Source organism: Brienomyrus brachyistius, chromosome 7, assembly GCF_023856365.1.
Source record: "Brienomyrus brachyistius isolate T26 chromosome 7, BBRACH_0.4, whole genome shotgun sequence".
NCBI classification, from domain to species: domain Eukaryota; kingdom Metazoa; phylum Chordata; class Actinopteri; order Osteoglossiformes; family Mormyridae; genus Brienomyrus; species Brienomyrus brachyistius.
Window position 1 is genome coordinate 27,955,039 of NC_064539.1, and position 21,584 is coordinate 27,976,622.

At 40.0% G+C, this 21,584-nt stretch overlaps 1 protein-coding gene across 5 annotated transcripts in view; it reads right to left on the reverse strand.

Moving 5' to 3' along the window:
* Nucleotides 1–218: 218 nt before the first annotated feature.
* The window catches only part of edil3b (EGF-like repeats and discoidin I-like domains 3b), a 125,601-nt gene continuing 104,235 nt past the window's right edge, over nucleotides 219–21,584 (reverse strand). For all 5 annotated transcript variants that reach the window (XM_049019260.1, XM_049019263.1, XM_049019262.1 and 2 more), the window contains one exon: nucleotides 219–2,789. In XM_049019260.1, the coding sequence (XP_048875217.1) occupies nucleotides 2,640–2,789 (150 nt within the window). In that variant the 3' untranslated portion in view covers nucleotides 219–2,639. The remainder of the gene's footprint in view (nucleotides 2,790–21,584) is intronic.

A 21,584-nucleotide genomic window follows, 5' to 3' on the forward strand; every position in this document is an offset into this window, starting at 1 on the left:
TGGCTAAAAACACAACATTTTTAATCAAATATATATATATATATGTGTGTGGGCAGTAATAAGACTATATGAAGGCAAACTGTTGCCTCAGCTTGGCAAATACATTCTTTCAGTGATCAGATACACTCATCTGTTTGAATGGCTTCATTAGTCATGTTTCAGTAAAATGAGTAAAAAAAGGCTAATTATTCTCACAGGAAATAAAATTTGGAACAGGCTAATTCACAGACAGTTTTTATTTGTTAAAACAGATAGCTCTTGTTGAAGCAAACACGTACTGGTACACAAGAAAAGTTCGACCCCTTTGACAAGTCGGTATATCATCGGAATATTTCGCTTGTTAGCACTTGAAATAAAAGAGGAAAACAAAGACATTGGGTGGAGGAATGTTGACCTTGGTCTTTTTGCCCTCCTTTGCTTCAAAAGAGAAGGACCTTCTCACGACAATTACTATGTAACAGCACACATACCGAAAGACTGGGATCTATTCAAAACCACACTGGACTGAATGGAAATATACTACGAATCATGTGCCTGTGGACATATATATATATTTTTAAATCTCATTGCTGGGTCATGACTTCATGCATACATTTTCCAAAGCCTGAAAATTCATTAATTGACACTGCAATGTCAGAAAAACAAAATAAATGACATGAAAAACTATTTTATAGCCCTCAACAGTTACTTTAGAAATGGCATAATATATATTTTTAATACTATTCCTGACAGAATATGGTATCGAGACAAACTGAAACAGATTTGGTCAAAGGATATGTCAATGTTTATATTTATTAACAATCAATGAAAATGCTTTGCCTTTTCTAAAGAGGGAAAACTAATTATATACCTCTCAATATGTGCAAATGGTACTTTTATGTGTACTACAATCAATATTTTTTTCTACAGGTATTATTGGATTTAAGGTGGCGATTGACTTGTCGAACTTCTGTTTCTATGGAATCATCTAAAGGATAGTGAGAGATAACCTGTTACATGAAGCTACTTGACTTCATGTGTGGTTAGTAAAGTTTATTGAGCTGTCATGTAGCATAATGCGTAGAACATAATGTATTAATAATACACCGTCCATCTTTGGTTTCACTCAATCCAATTTCTCCAACGTCTCTTTCATATAAAGATTGCTTTGAATTTTTTATTATCTCTCATTTAAATATTATGTTTAGACACAGAAAACGCTCACAAAGAACTAAAATTTGAGTTACTTGACTAGCCTGACTATTGACTATTTAAATACGGTTTAAGTTCGAAGAGCAGCTAGCTGAGCTGTAATACGGTAAACCCAAGCTGGCCACCATGGATATCAGAAGAGGCACGACTGTTACTTTGTCATTTTTCAGCTTATTTATATTTCTCAGGGACATCAAAATAGCATATGTTTGATTAAACATATGAAGTAGCATAAAATGCTACATTTTTCACTATTACCAGATAGTTGGTTCATGTAATAGAATCATAGAATCATAAATTATAATGCTGTTAACTGGAATCCTACTTTTAATTTTAATTGCTTAGAGCAACAGATGGTTTCCTGTTGGGGTTATGATTTGTAACTCTGGGCAAAGGGTGTGTAATTTTCTGCTCAACAAAACATTTTGGATCCACAAAGACAGTTGAAAGGACAAGTTACATTTATAGTCGATAAAGAATTTCATGGCAGGGCATAAAAAGTGATTTTCCAAGACGAATAAAGTGCAGTCAGAGAATGGGAATACAAAGAAAAAGATCGTGAAATAAATAAATTAAAAAATAAAGATAACAATATGTGAGAAATCAGATCCATTCCTGTCAGTACCCCGTTTTTTTTCAATCCATTGTTAATTAAATGAATCGGCGTTTTTGTGTGGGTAAATTCGGTGAAACTTTTGCAGTAATAATCAGAAGCAAGGGAAATCCACACAAAATTTATCCTTAAACGAAAATACTGAAATAAAATAAATTGTAAACTGATTTGTGTCTTGTTTATATGCATTTATTACCGTAAACTGTATGGCATGCAATTTAGTCTAAAATTGTCTTGAAATATCTTACAATGATTCTTCCTTAAACCCCAGACATTTATGTTTGTTCAGAGTCAAATAAAAATCATAAACCGATCGTACATCAAATTTAGTGGTTACATTTTTTTATGACAGTATTTAAACAGTTGTTATTTATTTATTTGTTTTGAACAACAGTCAAAGGTTATACACCCAAAAGAGGCATATTAGAAAGGGTCTGTTTTTTTTCATTAAAAAATAAATAAAATAAATAATAATAATAATAATAATAACAACAACAGCACTGTAGCTATGATAATGCGTGTACCACAGTGTGAAAAATTTTGTCAAAACAAATAACATTCCATAGACGAAGCAAAACACAGAAGGGCAAGCGATATCTTAAAAATCATAAAAGGCAATTTGAACAAAAAAAATCTTGCCCAGAAGAGATTTAGATCATTATACAAAACACAAACTCCTGTGAGCCATGACACTTGTTCTTAAAAACCCAGTGTAAATATATTATTTTTACAGGTTTCACAAAGTTTATGTTAAGATACTGGATTGATATTCAATATTTGATATTCCAGTACACCACAGGGATGGGGAGAGGGTGGGGGGGGGGGGGGTAGTTGTTTAGTCTTCTTCCGTGCACCCCAGCAACTCGACCCGCAAGGTGATCCGCCCGTACCACGACCACGGAAGAATCCGCAGGAAACGGGCGGAGATGGGCGGCTCGATCACATTCTTTCTATGCGTCTCGTTGTCGAAGTTCCCTTGGAAAATCTGCGAAAGATAACAGGGCACCAGCAGGTAAAGACGAAATGCTGAGAATTTGCTTTTCTCAGACCCAACCCAAAATCACACACAGGCTGATATGCTGCACGATAAGAACAATGTAATCAGTTGAAATCCTTTCACTAAAAACTGTTTTCCATGCAGAGATTTTCAGGTTTTCCCTCTTTTGTTCTTTTGTACAGAGCGCAGCACATCAAACTTTCCTTCGTCAGCCTTCTTCTGTTTGTCCCAGTTTGCAGATGCAATTGCAGCCTGGGCTCTGAAGAGTGTGGAAATATGTAGGTTCAGGAGCTTAAAAAAAATCACACCAATGCAAACCTCCCCCAGCACAACTCCTCACCATTTTATACATAGTCTTCTGAATGTTATTATGAACCTACATATATGCGACAAAAGTTTTATACTGTAATATAAAGTAAATTAAGGACATTCATCATCTTTTATTGTCTGTTTTGTTCTGAGATTATGCCTCAGGTCTATGACTGAGACCACTTGCTGACTGAAATGAAATGTCAATTGTTGTGTCAAAGGTGTGAAAGGATGTAATACTGTTTTTCCATCTTTGCTGTTAAAGAGCAGCAGGACAGTCATGAATAGCTAATAGAAAGCATTTTGATAAGCTATCAATCAGTGATGGAACTACTGACATGCCAAAGTCATGCAGAATGGCAGACCTAAAGAAGAAAACTCCTCTCATGCATTGTTAAAGGATATTTTCAAATCCATGGACTCACATCCTACAAAACAACATGTAATTCAACTGGGGCTTTGCAAGTGAGTCATGTGAAACATTTTAGAAACACTGACTTCCAGATTTTCACTTGTAGCCTTCGATTTAGCTGAGTATTTCAGGAATATCTGTATTAGGAAGAAGGAACAACATACAGAATCTTGGTATGCGTGGAATGCTACTGTAAATCTCATTTATCAATAAAATATATAAAACATGCTTAGAAAGGACCTCGCTCCCTTCACACTTGACAGGAAAGAAACATCTAGTTCTTGGCCTGTGGTTTGCTTTGAAGTCAGAATGTAAGTTGATTTTTGATTTATCTTCATTCAAGATGAAAAGATGTGTGGAGAATAATATTTCACTACCCTGGACCCTGTTCTAAAGTTTGCTTCAAGGAATAGCATATTTTGACAGATTAAGGTTGATCTTATATAAAAATTTTATATACTGATATTTATATAACCTCTTCGGTTATATAACCTAAAAACCTAAAATTTATGGTTAAATTTTAATACTAAAATAACAGCTATAATCATGTTGTTTATATGTGTGTATGTGTGTACACACACACACACACACACACACACACTCAGTGACAAAAAAATAGTTATCGTAGATGCATTAGACAGCATTACCAGCACTTGACCTGAGTTTTACTGGGGTGGCATTGTGGGTTTGCATGAGGCCGGATGGCTGCATTCTGCCAATGCCTGGCATGTTGGATCCAATGGGCACGTGAGGCACCCACACACAGTGAAGGTTCCGGTCGCCAAAGACAGACCACGCCAAGGGAGGATCATTGTATTGTGTGCCAAGCATTACAGAACCCCATGACGTCTGCACCTGCCATCCGGACACAGGTATTGGACTCTCTACAACACCCCATGTCATCTCGCACCGTGTCTGGACGACTGGCACCAGCCGGACTACGGGTTCACCGTCCCATGCGTAGGCTGTCGTTAACACCAGCGCAGAGACGGCTGAGTTTGGAGTGGTGCCATAACCGGGAGGCATGGACTGATGCCGAGTGGCGTCGTACCATGTTTAGCGATGAATCTTGGTTCTGCATTACCACAGATGACTTTGGTGTACACATATGACAGTGCCAAGGGGAGAGGACCAATCCTGCCAATGTTGTGGGGAGACACACCGGTGTTACTCCTGACATCATGGTGTGGGGAGCCATAGGGTATGACATCATGGTGTGGGGAGCCATAGGGTATGACATCATGGTGTGGGGAGCCATAGGGTATGACATCATGGTATGGGGAGCCATAGGGTATGACATCATGGTGTGGGGAGCCATAGGGTATGACATCATGGTGTGGGGAGCCATAGGGTATGACATCATGGTGTGGGGAGCCATAGGGTATGACATCATGGTGTGGGGAGCCATAGGGTATGACATCATGGTGTGGGGAGCCATAGGGTATGACATCATGGTGTGGGAAGCCATAGTGTATGACTTCATGGTGTGGGGAGCTATAGGGTATGACATCATGGTGTGGGGAGCCATAGGGTATGACATCAGGTCATCTCTGGTAGTGATTCGGGGGACCCTGACGACAGACTACATCGGTGCCATCCTGCGTCTGCATGTCTTACCCCTCCTGAGGCAGCACCCTGGTACTTTCAACAAGACAATGCCCGTCCACATACAGCACGTGTGTCTATGGACTGCCTGCTTCATGTTGAGGTCCTCCTCTGGCCAGCCAGGTCCCCTGATCTTTCCCCAATCAAACACGTGTGGAATCAGCTTCCACATCAGCTCAGACCAAGTGCCAGTCTGCAGGATCTTCAGGGCCAACCTGCTCCAGAATGGGATAGAAGGGCTGTACGACTGCTTTCCACACCGCATCGCAGCATGAATCCTAGCCAGCGGTGTGCCCATACTGCCAACTCTGTTGTCCATTTGATTTAATATCTTAATCAGTGAAACAGTCACGTGACCTTTCCAGCACATGCAGATTCATTTAATTTCCACCACTCTGTCTGGGTGCTTAACTTTTTTTGTTACTAAGCATATGTGTTTGACTGACAAAATCCATCCATCCATCCATCCATTTTCTGTAACCACTTATTCTATGTATTATTAGGTCTGGAAATATTATAATGTGTTATTATTTCTTGGATCGTGTTAATGCATGCAGAATTTTGTTGCCCAAGTGGGTGAATAGTGGGAACATAGTCCATAATTGAGATATATAACATTCCTTACTGGAGGAGGCCCCCAGGGCAGACCCAGGCCTTGCTGGAGAGATTACATCTCTGGGCTGGCCTGGGGAGGCCTTGGGATCCCCCAGTGAAATGAATGATCGCTGCATTACAACTTCAACAACATGTTAAACCATTAAACAAATGTAAAAATATGGGTCATTCTCATGATTTTTTTCTTTACAAACAAATAAACACACAAACAAATCAATAAATAAATAGGTAAGATGAATACAATGTTTGTTTTTGAGTAGCGCAATCGTCATTACCTTATTAGGTATATTAAAATAGTCATTTGTCACTCTGGCTTGTTGATTTTTTAAAATTAATTTTCCCCAAAACCCCAAGTTAGCCAAAATCAAAGAACATGACTAGATAAATTGGTTTTAATAATTTTAACTTTTTTTGCGTGTAACCCACAAGAAAGTTTTATTTATATAATACAATATATATTTTTGCTCATTTTTAGTTAGTTTTGTCCATCTCCGTAACTCTTGCCCTAGATTTGATGAAATATTTTTGTTTATTACAGAAATAAATGGTAACCTGATTAACTACTCAAAAGACAAAATTGACAGTATAGACAATGGATTTATATGATTTGGGTCGATTTTCACACTAATTTTAAAAATTAAAGAAAATCAATATGTCATAGTAATCAGTTTGCAACAATGACCCATGTACTCTTCTTTGTGTTAATTCTACATTAATTTGGGGATTCAAGTTTTATAAGTTAAACATATCTGAGTTTTATAAATATTAACTGATTACATTAATTGACGTGTAGTTATTTTTTATATACTGTATGTGTGCATGCATGTGTGTACAGAAAATTCTCTAAATCACTGAAAAATACTTTTATCAGTATATTATATTGCCTTAAGGATATATACATCATATGTTTATTGTCACTCTCAAGACATTTTGCATTCTATGAATTTAACAGTGTGCAGAGAAAGTAAACAAGATAGTTACAACCACAGCTTTCTGGATTTTATTACCAGTCCTGAAAGTGGGCACTCTATCAAACTTGAATGTTTTCAAAACTTCTTACAATTCACTGCTCTGTTAGTGCTTTCCTGGATGTGGTTTACACTCACCTGAGTGTATATATATATGCAGATTCATTGGTTATATGCTAAAATCTGTTCCAACTTGGGTGTTCTTTGGAGTGAAACCTCAACACTATTTTATTTTCTACGTGTTTTTTGTGATTTATCTTATTTCTGTTACCACAGGCTTGGATGGATGGATTTGTGTTACTTCCACCACTCTGCATGCAGTTTAGATTTATAGTATTTGAGTATATAATGCTTTGGTTATTCTTCATGATTGTCTGTTGATCACACGCTAATCACTTACAATCCTCCTTTATAAAGCTGGATATTCTGCGGTAATTTGAACAGCTGTTTGAAAGCTAGGTAAAGAGTTTTCATTTTATTTATTTGTGTTTTTAATACTGTATTATTGCTTTCCAATAGCTAGGTAATTAGGTTAGATTTTACCTCATTCCAGCTTAAAGCCCAGTTCTTTGAGCAGTTCCAATTCTATCTGATGTTTATATGTGCTGGCTTAGGAGCACTTTCTGAAACTCCTGCACTAAATCCAGCACCTGCGGTGTGTTTGCTCACGCCCCTTAACACGTTCTTGTTCGGGTGAATCAGTGGCAGTTAGTGAGTGAATGAAAAAGTCTCCCAGGATTGGTAGATGAGACTTGAGAGTGGTTCTTCAGAGGTCCTGATTGGTTAAATGGTCATGGGAACTGTATGGCTGCAAGTTCTTGGACTAGAACTGTATCTGTTAATGAGATTGTTTTTGTTGTTCTTTATTTGCAGTCTTCAGACGCAAAATGATATTCTTGTATTGATGCCACTCTGTTCTGACCTCCCTGCACTTCAGCATAATAACCACACAGCGTAGCCTGCGGCCCTCATTTGTACTTTTCAGTTGAAGCTTTGTAACAGAACAGATCACTGAATTTTCTTGTGTGTTTAAAAAACACATTAAATTAGACTGTACCCCCAGGTAGCACTTCTGACACAGCCAGTTAGCTTCTATCACTCTTTCCAGCAGTGATTCAGTGTAATACTGACTGATGATTCTGGCAAAGACAGATAAAGTTATATCCCCTGATCTACATGCAAGTATGTGTGCTTGTGTCTTTCACTTCTACACTGAATGAAATATAAAATCACTATGTGAGTCTACACACATACACACACACACACATACACACACACACACACACACACACACACACACACATACACACACACATACACACACACACACACACACATACACACACACACACATACACACACACACACATCCATTTTCTGTACCTGCTTGTCCTACACAAGAGGTCCACTGCCTATCCCAGAAGCTACAGATGCAAGGCATGTAACTTCCATAGCCATGGTGGAGACTCAAACCCCGGTTGCAGAGGTGTGAGGCAACAGTGTGTGTATCTATATAGACAAAAGTATTGGGACACACCTCTTAATCACTGACTTCAGGTGTTTCATTCAGACATATTGCCACAGGTGTATAAAATGAAGTACACAGCCATGCAGTCAGGTTTACAAACATTTGGGAAATAATGGGTTGTTCTGAAGAAATCAGTGGATTCAAGTGTGGTACTGTCATAGAATGTCACCTTTGCAATAAGTCAGTTAGTGAAATTTCCCTTTTAGATATTCCCCAGTAAACTGTAATGGGTATTATAGCAAAGTGGAAGCACGTAGAAACAACAGAAACTCAAAGTAACAGAGCGGGGTCGCCGGGTGCTGAGAAGCACAGTGCGTAACTGTTTGCCGAGAGCTTCATGCAATGGGCTTCCATGGCCGAGCAGCTTCATGCAAAACTCACATCACCAAGTGCAACGCCAAGCGTGGGATGGAATGGTGGAAAGCTTGCCACCACTGGATTCTGGAGCAGTGGAAACGTGTTCTGTGGAGTGATGAATCACGCTTATCTGTCTAGCAGTCTCACGGACGAGTCCGGGTTTGGCGGATGCCAGGAGAACATTACCTGCCTGACTGCATTGTACCAACAGCAAAGTTTGGTGGAGGAGGAATAATGGTATTGGGTTGTTTTTCAGAGGCTGGGCTAGTCCCCTTAGTTCCAGTCTAAACACACCTACAGAAAATCTTTTGTTTTACAACAAGACAATGATCCTAAGCAGACCTCGAGGTCGTGTATATGCTGTATGATCTCGTGAAAAAGGAAAGAGATGCAATGTTGCAACAGATGGCCTGGCTTCTGCAATGCCACAACCTAAACCCTGTAGAACTGGTTTTGGATGAGTTCGGTTGAAGAGTAAGGACAAGGTACCCAACTTGTGGCAATAACATGTGGAAACTCCATTCGGACTGCAGGAGAAGCATCCCAGGTTGCTGTAACTGGTTAAACGAATGGTTAGACTCATCGAAGCCAAAGGGTGTTATTTGGGGAGTTTAAAATTTGAAAAAAATAAATAAATAAAATAATTAAATATTGAAAACTTCTCTTGGTCATTGTACTACTTGACAGCCATAGTAATGATATACATATATTAATAATTACATAATATATATAATCCATTCGAAGTTTCATAGGGACAATAGGCAAGACACAAAAATATGTAACTGATAACTGTTTTCTATTGGCAATATATTTCCTCTAAAGAATTTCCACCTTGCATTTGTCTCCATTTTCTTACCCTCCGTCGAGGGGCAGGAATTTACAATAAGCAATGTCTCGCAGTTAAACCGAGAACGAGGATCCATCTTCCTAATTACTAGGTACAGTACCACAGTATCAGAGAACCATACTATTATTTTTAGCCATGCCGAGGGTGCCCCAAAGCTGTGGGGAGCATGTAGCTTGAGACTGAAAGGAAGGAGGGAGAGAGAGAGAGAGAGAGAGAGAGAGAAATAGTGGGGCCACTTTTTCAAATAAGTACCAAAAAATATGGCATTCAGCCTTAGCAAACAAGAGATACAGTAGGTAGCATGATAGGTATCCTATTAGGCTTTGATCTAACCGGTGGTCGAAGCTGGGTATGTCAACACTGCTGGTCAGGAAGAGTGATGCGGCCAGTGACTGAGCTAAGCTGAGCACAGTGGACAGGCAGCTTATGACGCTCACATCAAAGTGGGCTATGAAACATCAGATCACGTCTGATGAAGTGCTGAAAGCCTGAGAAGAAAGTCACTCAGTGTGCAAATGACTGATGGTAGATGGGGGGGGGGTGGTGGCAGGGTTGGGGTGGTAATGAAATTTTACACCTGTCTTTAGTTGCTGCCATCTCAGCGTTGCAGTGAATCTCAGGTACTTTGTTTAGCAGTGCTGGTGTCCTGCACTGAATAGCTTCAGCAGGACCGGCATTTATTTCCTTGCTGGTTACTTTTCTGCATAAGTTACATTTGTAAACCATATACAGTAATTTGCCTTTTATTATGACCAACTTGGAAATTGAACAGGGTCTGTCAATTTTTCTTCGAATTGCACCTCAACCTAAATCTTGGAAGTAGTTCCTGCTAAAACTTATATATGTCAAGACCTGTTCAACTCTACCAATGCAGACCTTGAATGGGTTGGTCGAGAAAAATCTAAGCACAAATCAATCAAAAATAGGAACACGATAAAACAAAGACCTGCTAAAACCTGCATGGATCGAGAAGCGTCTCGACACAAAGGCAAACGGACCTACTGGGATGTTTATGCCTATGAATCGCTGTCAGTCTCGCAGTACCTCTCAACCAAGTTTGACGTGTGAAAGCTGTGTTCCTGTGTTCGGTGTGAATTTTTTTGTGTTTATCAACAGTACTTTAAGCGATACAGTAATCATGGCCCCGAAGAAAATGAACAGTGATCACAGAAAAACAAAAAGGAGAAAGTAGGAGGAGAATAACTGTGGAACTTAAAAAGGAAATTATAGGGAGACTTGAAAGTGGTACATGCATGTCTACCTAGTAAGGGATTGTCATTTATTTAATATTTTTTGCTTTTGTATGTGTGTTTTTTCGCGCGTTTAGTTTTGTTTTAATTGTTAATGCTTTTATCATTAGTTAGGTAGGTAGAGAAGTTTAGACTGGCAATCATTTGGGGGTCTGGAAGGGATTAAAATCCATCCATGCATCCATTTTCCAAACCGCTTATCTTACTGGGTCGCGGGGGGTCCGGAGCCTATCCCGGAAGCAATGGGCACGAGGCAGGGAACAACCCAGGATGGGGGGCTAGCCCATCGCAGGGTACACTCTCACACCATTCACTCACACACGCACACCTACGGGCAATTTACTAACTCCAATTAGCCTCAGCATGTTTTTGGACTGTGGGGGGAAACCGGAGTGCCTGGAGGAAACCCCACGACAACATGGGGAGAACATGCAAACTCCACACACATGTGACCCAGGCAGAGACTCGAACCCAGGTCCCAGAGGTGTGAGGCAACAGTGCTAACCACTGCACCACCATGCTAACCACTGCACCACCATGCCGCCCCACTGGATTAAAATCATTTACATTATTTCTCATGGAGAAATGCGACTTGGACCTAAGTTTATGAAGAATTACTTTCAAATGCATGCTACACACCAGATTCTACCTCTGTGGTATCTGTAGCCTGAAGAAGACAGCTGAGGTCTCAGTAGGGTTTGCTATCGTACCCTTCAAAGACGTATTGAGCAAGGCCCCTAACCTGTAATTGCTTCATCCTGGGAATGACGGTAATCTGCATCCAGCCCGGCATTCAGGTCCTCAAACGTACACGGAAAATTTGGGGGTTGGTGGCAGAATTGGCACTCCAGTCACCGGGGAAAAAACACTCACACTGTCCCATTCAGAATAGTGTGTTGTTGACGTATCACCACTGCATGGCTGCACTCAGGTTCTCATCCGTGAGATGCTTTGTCGCGTGGTGGGCATGGCACGCGTGCGCTCCTTACCTCTTCCTCCTCCTCCTCTACATAAAATCAGGAAATCATGGACAAAAAAATTACATTTCATTTAAAGCTTTGCCTTGAGAGGAATATTACCCGGACTTCGGCAAGACAAAACCGCCACTGACAATGATAAATGACAATAAGTGCGGCTGCGGAATGACAAAATGATGGCTTGCTGGGTCAGCAAAGGCTAGGGATCACAGGATGCAACAGAACACCGTGCTGCGTTAGCTTTCAGTTAAAGAATCACACAGACCACTCTACTAATGCGGCAAGAGTGCAGGGCTGTCACTGTAGATTATATGAATATTCGGGTAATGTAATATGTAAGGGATAAACCATAAAAAGGTGTGCGGTCATGTGAAAAAATCAATAACAACTTAGTGTAATGCTGCCCGATGCAAAGCGGAGGGCCACTAAGGAATTGAACCCTATTTTCAATTGATATTTTATTAATAAAGTTTTATATGAATACAAAATGAAAATTACTCATCACATTTTTCTAGGTGGAGACTTAGAAGTAAAAAGTCAAAGGACTGTTGAAACTTTAATTAGTACATTGTTTGAGCCCAAAACTCACATTCTTTTTCATGTATGCTTCTACTGAGTTTTGCGTCCAATATATTAACATGTATTGAGATAAGGCCAACGTGACAGAGCTGTAAATCCCCTCTACCCACCCACCCAAGACAAAGATGGTTAGGAATAAACCACAGAGACCTTTGCTTTCTATTTACCATTTCTTCAAAACCTTGCTACAGTGGCAAACGGACACAGCCATGAGACTGATGTCGCTTTAATGATGGGTACTGTCAAACCCATCCTTACTTTTCTCAGAAATGCACATTCCATCTAGCTTTGTTCTCAGTCTTACAAAGGGACAACAAAGACATAGCCTGTAACTGAAATGTTGCCGAACACCAAGCACTGGTACAAGTCATCTACACATCTACACATAAAAGAAATGCTTCTAATTTCTTACATTAATTAAATATGCACAGGGTAACTGGCATGCTTAAAAACCACCAATGTGAAAGTGACAAGAGAATGAGGTCACAGTAGCGAATCTTCCGGTTCAGCATGAGGCGGCACTGTAGCAATCATTTTGCAGTGGCACTAATAAACTGGTATTCTAGAAGACTCTAGGCGAGGTAAATAAAACTAATAGGACACCTTTAAATTTATCACTGCTCAACCGGGAAACCCAGTTTTTAACCACTATACTTTGTGACTGTTTTGCTTGTTTATTACTTAAAGGTCTGACAATGGATCAACATGAATAAACTGCGGAACTAGAGAACAATAAAATAAGTTGACAGTTTTTTGGTTCTTTTACAGTATATTTAACTTTGTGTCATGCAGAGAAAGACAAAAAAGGCAATAAAATAAGACATAATCATATCAAATATTACAACGACTAAGAGAGGCGTTCAACATCTCTAATTATTTTAAAATTTTAAACTCTTCAATGCTTCAACGACAGCATTGCAGATTCTTGGCAATATTTCAACCAGCTTCCCGATGTAGCTACCAGGAATGATTCAAAACAGTCCTGAAGGACTTTTCACAAGTTCTGGGCACAAGTTGGCCACCGTGCTCTTACTCGGGGGCTCTTATAGGGGCAATCGACTGACATTGCAAGAAAGGACGTCTTAAATCAAATCAAAGTTTACGTGACAAATGCACAACGCATTTTTCATTACATGCTCTGGAGGGCTGCATTAAGTCACGTGCCTCTTTATGACCAAACGTAATACTGCAGTTTTAGAAAGTCGAACGTGTAACAAAGCTGAACTTTCAAAAAATATATATTTTACATTTGGAAATAAATGTTACAATTCAAAATGCACTTGAATTATTTCAGAATTATATGAGTAATATAACAGAATATAGAAATATATATGTATGTATTAACATCTGCCTAAACATGCCTAGTACACAAATCAGTTAGGCTAAACTAAGTAAACTGACTAATTGATTAAAAAAATATTCTTTCAATGAAAATGAGTAAAAAATAAGTTCAAAGGAAGTAGCTGCAATCCTAAGCCACAGTGCATTTCCAGGCAGTCCCCTGGTTACAATCGAGTTCCGTTCCCTAAACCTGTCTTTAAGTTGCATGTGTAGGTCTGAAAAACAATTCAGTACAAAATTTTCTACTGTACAACTAACTGATGTACTGCCGAAGCTATGCAATGATTTCACGAGCTTCAGTTTGCACATTCATTATTGCGAACCATTGTAATTACCCTTAATTTTTAATAGGCTTTATAGCAGTCCTTTTGAAAGCACAATCTGTCCATATGTCAGACGTTCTTATCCCGTGGCCTTGAAGTACTTCATCCTCCAGGTGGATTGTGAAATGCTCCGTTTTGAATTCTGATTAAACCCGTATTTACATACACTTCATACATTAAAGACACGTCATACATACACTAAGTCAAGGTCCCTAACAGAACTACTTGACCAGGACACTCGCCTAATTCTATTCTATGATTAATGTGGTAGATGTGTTGGTTTTTAGTGGCAGTAACTAGCAATCGGTTTGGAATAATACATCACAACCTGTATTGTATAAGTTTGTTAGGACTACGCAGTTGACTGCATTATTATTTTATCAGCAATGCATTCTAAACTTCCAGTCCACGCTACAACATTTACATCATTTCTATTAGCTAGGCATATTTGTTTGTTTACAGGATTGTTATGAATGAAGTGGGAAAAAGTAACTCATTATGCTGACATCGATTTTCTGTTTTTTAAAATCAGTTTGACTCATTATTGCCACAATGAACTTTTTTCCCTCCATTGTAGTTAATCATTTGTGGAGTTCAAATTCAAAACAACTGGAAATGAACATACATCTTGTTATACTAATTGCTTGTCTATTGTGAGTTTCTTGCAGTAAAGATGAAAGACATAAAGATTTAAAAACATTTTATCTAGTTTTGTGTTATTTGACCTTAAAACTGCAATGGTAGGGTCTATTTGGGGAAGAGATCCTAAAATCAGAGCTATAAATTACATAATTTTATTATACCTAATAAGGTTATTGTCAGGTGCCCTGCGCAAAATTGAAACACTGTACTTCACTGTAACATTGTTTTCTGTCAAAAGGTTCTCATGGTCATGAGAACAACCAAACATAAGTGCAGTAGGCTACCACCATGCTTTCATTTTCAAAATAAAAGGGTTTCTGCAGATTTATTTCACAATGTTTCAAATGAAATAGGCCATGCTTTGCATGTTACCCAAATCATTGCGGGCGAAACCCCCGTTTCTGATGAATTGATTGATGAATTGATTATACTTCTTACACACCCACCACACAGCTGCGGCTTCTTTTCCGGTGTAAGTGTGGTGGGTGTGTCCGCGCTGATGCGGGGGAACATGACCCCTAATATAACATTTTGTCGCGCCTTTGCCTTGCATTACTCAAAATTCCTCTTCTTGGTTTTTTATGCACAGTCGCTATTGTCAGACTTTGTAAGAAGAAAGACTTGATTTACATATCATGAGCATGCAGTTTCTTTGTATTGACCGTTTGTGGTTATTTGTGGGCTCCTACTTTGTTCAGTGTTTGCATGGACTGGGTGTTGGGCCGGGTTGTGGGGTCCAGCAGCTGTGGGGCATCTGTTGGTGAAAAAAGATTCACTGATCTTGACTTTGCAGACGATGCTGTGATCTTCACGGAGTCAATGGAGGCTCTGATCGGGGCTCTCGAGAGACTGAGTGAGGAGTCTGAGTGTCTGGGCTTGTGAGTGTCCTGGATAAAAACTGAGATCCAGGCCTTTAATGACCTCCTGGGCACAGCCATCGGCAGTGTGTCTGTCTGAAGAGAGAATCTTGACTGTGTAGAGAGGTTCATTTACCTCGGCAGAGACATTCATGTCTCTGGTGACTCTTCCTATGAAGTCAGTAGATGGATTGGGAGAGCATGGGGGGTTTTGAGGTCACTGGACAGGGATGTGTTGCGTTCCCGATATCTTTGTAAGAGGACGGAGGTCCAAGTCTTTGGACTCCTGGTGCTCCCTGTCTTGCTGTATGGCTGTGAGACATGGATGCTATCCAGTGAACTGGACAAAGACTGGACTCCTTCAGTACTGTGTTTCTTCGGAGAATCCATGGGTACCGTTTGTTCAACTTTGTGTCGCAGAAGTGGTGTTTCAGGGAGTCTTGAATGAGGCACATTACCTGCATCGTGATGGAGTGTCAGTTACGGTAGTACAGCCAAGTGGCGTGATTCCCAAATGATGATCCAGCTCGCAGGATCGTCATTGCTGAGGACTTGAGCAGCCAGGCCAGGCCAAGGGGACACCCAGACTGTACCTGTGCAAGCCGCCCAACCTGACCTAACTTGACCATCTTGAAATTGCAAGATGGATACCAAGCTTATCAAGGGGAAATTGGCGGGGAGCATATATTTCTCCATATACCAGGTTTGATAAATCTGAATATTCTTGTGTACATTTAATATATGTGTACAAATATATATATATATATATATATATGTTTTGCCGCGAACTAGGCTACATTATTCTACCAATAAATCAAAATGAAAACTTTGGCCAATGTCTACAAAAAAATAATAATGAAAAAGTGCTTAAAGCATCTTCTGCCACAGTGGGAGGGAGTTCTGAATTTGACCCCTTTTAATATAAATCTATCTGCAAGCAGATTGAGGGAATTACTGCCAGGACACGTGCAATCACACAAACTAACAAACAAACAAACAAACAGGAGCATGTATCTAGAATCTAATGCAATCATTTTTATGCAATTCTGCAGCTACTGTCCCTGCAGCTGAACACTCAACGCTGTAGCTGCATGGAACAGACTAGAGAGCGCAGGACGATTAATGTGCTTCTTATTTTGGATCCTCTTCATATTAGCAAGGTACAGATTGCGGTTCTGATACAGTTCTCATTAATTTTTAAGGAGACAAAGGATAATGGCAGTTCGATATAATCATTCATTTTAGCATTTAAAAGGAAATAGATCAGCATATTTTATTTTCTATATGCAAATTGTATTTTGGACGAATTCCCTCGTATGGTCATATATCACTGTCATCTGTGTTCCTCTCTGTCTGTCAGGAGCTCCAAACAAAGACACGGAGATAGCAAACCAAAACGCAGAACAATAAACTCGCTACTGCATTCTGACTGCAGAGCTGAATGGACAAGAACCCAATATAGCTGCATCTATTAGAAAAAGCTACTGCGCGACAGAACCTGTCAAACTTGACGTCCACAAGCAATATTTCAGGAGAGAAACAAACCTCACAGCATATCTGTTTTCTTTAAAGTAATAATATTTACTAGCAGGTATGACCCGATTCGGTTTTGAATCCTAGGAGGACACCTGCTGTATATCTCCTGGGTACATAACTTCAATTGAATGAATAGAGAAGAGACAAAAATATATATAGTACATTTGGTTACACTACAGTTTAAAGTCTGCTCTTTGACTATTAATAAAGTGTTACTAACCAGTTGATAGTATATAAGTAAATAAAATGATTCACTTACTATCAGGTTTGGAGCTGTATTATAATGACATGTTAGATTCATATTTGCAAGAAATTAGCAAGCTCTTTTGTGAATAACTGACATGATTGTGATACATTTGTAAAATGGTTGGTGAATGAATCTTTCTCTCTATTAATATAATATCCAAGTCTACGTCAATTTGTTTGCTAGGGGGGGTTGTCAGTCGCATGACCTGACACTATGAAGCAAATCACAACCTGTCCTGATACAGCAAGAAGACAAATAACAAAAACATTAGATTTAGTTAAATGAAATTGGGGGCTTGGAATAGCAAATTGAGAAGACAGAAAAGATACAGCTTTAGACATAAAAATATGAATAAAATAACATTTTAAGCCATGGGCTTTGAGATATATACAAAGACATATTGGTAACCACCTAATTGGCAGGAAAGGACTTTGCAAATTGGCATGTAAGTAGAATGTGCAATAATTTAATAAGTGCAGTTCCAGATATACATGTCAGGACAGCACATTTACTGGCTTTCAGGTTCCCAGCTGATCCATCCAGTGCTTCTAGAAATTGTACAGGTTGGCCAGTGTGTGAGGGGTGGGGATTAGACGGGCAACAGTGCCCCTTCCCCATTATATTCATTTTTTTATCTGCACCCTTAGTCAGCATATAGGCCCATGAGCCACATGCTCTGGTCTTGTTATAACACAATGTCCCTGCATTTCCAGTCCATTTTTGCCTTCTAAACTCAGAACATAGGGCTGAATGAATGAGATGTTCTAGGGAGGTGTTCATGGCATCTCAATGTGCCTCAAAAGCCCCCTCCTCCCACGCCCCCACACTGAACCTGCATGACTCGATATGGCCGAGTGGGTTGCGCCGTCCTCGCCACAGAATCGTACTGACCCACAGAACCTCCGCTTCCTCCACCGACAGCTGGAATGGGACCACGGACGTGTCCTATTACTGACACAGCTAAGGGGCTTGGGAGGCAAACACAGGCGGGATTTAATTATTCAGATTTCTTAGGAAGCCATGCAGGTGTCCCGCTCTGCTTTTTGTCCACTGTCGCTTTGAACAAACTCAAACGAAGCCTTTGTGCATTTTTCATGTGATGCTCCTATAATTCTATTTAGCCCCGCCCCCCCACCTCCAAGCTAGCCAAAATGTCACCGAGGATGATGTAAATGACTGCAAATCCCTGCTGAACGTGTACATTAACGGCGCACCCAGCACGGGGCTGCAGTTCAAGGTCACCATTAATCATAACCCGTCATCTGCAGGCGACTGGCGAGCAGCACAGATTTTAAGGCCAGTCGATTCTCATCGGAGGTGGAGCCTTAAGAACGACGCAATTGTAAGTCTAAAATCTTAATCTTAATCCAGCAATAACGCATCACCCCATATTTAAATCCAGATCAATTACGTTTATCCACAATTCTTTTGCTACAGTCGTGTGCCTGTGACAACAGTCTTTACATACGAGGTATAATATTGATACAATATTCCTAGTATATTATAGACACCAAAGAACTAGTGTTCTGGAGACAGTGGAGCCACCCTGATTTCTTTAATAGAATTGAGTATAATAAGGGACATGAACAAGTCGAGCTACAAAGGATCAAGCCAATGTAAAAAGTCTTGTACCTCATTACTCCCTTTCCTCAAAGTCACTCTGCCCCTTGATGAAAAAATAGGCCCTGCTTCTCCATTATTACAACACGCACAGCAGTGGTGGCTTCAAAGAGCAAGCGATTTTGGGAGAAAGACGGGGCGGGTGTGTGAGTGGTCGGCTGAGTGGAGCTGCAGGGAACCTTGTTCCTGGGTGACCTGGGGAGTGACAGCCCATTGCAGACATAAGGTCTCCTGAGCGACGAGTTTGCTTTCAGCTGAGCATTCAAAGCCAGAGAAGCAATATTAACTTCCCGCGCGTTGTATTATTTAAAAGTGCAGATGATGAAAGGGATATGAAAATAAGGCAGAAGCAGAAGTGAAATGGGTTTACGCCTGGGCCACCTCCATGCTATGTGTTCTGGGTTGACCTGGTACAACTGAAATCTGTGGAACTCACCAATGCCCCAGAGGAAGAAGGGCATGCAAATTTTGCATGACGATTAATTATTTTACTTTCTATTGCAAAGCAAAAACACAGGAGAAGAACTACTATATCCATTTCCTTGCAACAGTGTTTCCTAATCTGATCCGTGGAGAACCACAGCCGGTCCAGGTTTTTGATTCCTCTGAGCTCCCAGTCAGACAGTCCACATTCCGGTGGAGGCAGCAAAAACATGGACTGTCTGTGTGTCTCTGAGGACCGGGTTGGGAAACACTGGTCTAACTGCATGTCTATGGACCGGCAGCGGAAACTGGCAGGGAGCTGGGAGGGAGCAAAAACCTGGACTGACTGTGAGTCCCCAAGGACCGGATTGGGAAACACTGGCTTACAACATTAGTGGTGGCAAGCTGGCCTCATTTCACGTTTTCTCTAAATCACTCAGAATTCCTACTCTACAGAGCTAATCAAACTGGAGTGTTTAATTAGCCAGAGTGTATGACTGTGTAGGTTGTTGGACTGGCATCCCATCCAGGAAGTCCACCAGCCCTGTACCTTACGTTGCCCGCGATAGGATTGATTTACGCCTTTCCTGTGACCCAGATAAGCAGTGAGAAGATGGATGGATGAATTCAAACATAAGAACAACCGCCAATTTTCCTGGAAATAAAATTGGAATATCCATTAAGCAATCAATGGGCTTAAATTTTATTTGCTATTTTGGGAATCAAGTACATAAGGAGAAAGACTAATTCTGTGCCGGTCGCATCTGTATTACAACGAGTTACTGCATCATTTTGAAACCCATCTTTTTAAACTTTAAATTAGATGATGAATAATGCATAGAAAATGTATACTACATACATTTTTAATCTCTCCTTAAGTAGAATATTGATTTTGGGACAACACAGGACATTATTTGCCAAGAATCAAGTTGAAAATGTGCACAGAATGCAGATTCTGCAGAACATATATTGGCGTTGCATGCTGATACCCTATCTGCCAGGTGACACATGGAATAGCCACGGCTGAATTTAGATTATGACAAGGAACCATTTAGTGATGCTAATCTACATATATGATAGCAGCTATGCTTGGCCAATTCCTGTTTACAAGCCGTAAGAATGCATTGAAATCTTTATTTTTGGTGCTACATTGCAATTAGCTAATTCTTCTCTGCCCCTGTCAGTACTTAAAATTCCAGTTTCTCATCAGTCAAATGACACATAAAGTAGTTTGTACCTGGATGCCGACTTGCACACAGAAAGATCTTCATTTAATTTTCCCATTTTCTGGTGCACAGCTAGATCTGTCTGAGAAACACGGTTACCTCACCTGCCTAGCCATCCCCCTGGAACTATTCCAGTCCTCGAAATTGAGAATTCAGAGGAGAAAATTACCCTTTGGATGCTGTGGCCTATATCCAGAGATCATCTGAAACCATACAGTCCTCAACCATGTCATCTTCAAGGCAAGGAAGGGCGTTTCAGCTGAAGATTCATTGGCTGCTGACTTATTCAAAACATTTCCCATCCATTATGCCTGAGAAATACCTCTGCAGGCAGTTATAAGTGTTCATACAATTTGTATTTCAAGGCACAAGTGCATATGTTGGATTTGCGCAAAGCAACTTATTGTTTTTAGACGAAAGAGGTATTATTTTAGATACACATCTATAAAAAATAAAGATACATAATTCTGAGAAAGAGTGAAACACGACTGTATGTAATCATATATACAATACATACAGTTAAATATATATACATATATATCAAATTTGTGCATATACATTTACACACGCACACACACATTTTAGCTGCACTTATCCATAGAAGAAAAAGAACAGAAAGATTTTTTTTAAAAAAGCCACTTATCTGACTTACAAAGTGCAGGATTACGGGAAATGCACTGTCCATATCGAAAGGCTGGACTGTGATACCTGAAGGCACATTTGCAGCCCGTAATGTTTTCGCTTATCAGATATCTTACAGAGAAAGAGTCTCAGCGCAGGAAGTCGACGTCTCCGAGGGCCAGGAAAATGCTGCGCTCGTCGAAATGGGACAAGTTACAAGTCACGTCATTTTTTTTTGCAACATATCGTGCGAAACAACCTATAAATCACTGTATCTCACATTACCATACAGACAGGGAAGGGAAAGGACAGGAAAGTGAAACTAAAAAAAAAGTTGCATTGTATTTTTGTTTTGTGATGCAGAATTCTGTATGCCAGCACGTAACAGGTAATGGCTTCCGCCATATTTTTTCCCAACCTTGCAAAAATGTCAACATGGCTGATTGTTTTGACCCCCTTAGCACTGCAGCTTGAAATTAGTTTTAAATGAAAAGCAGAAC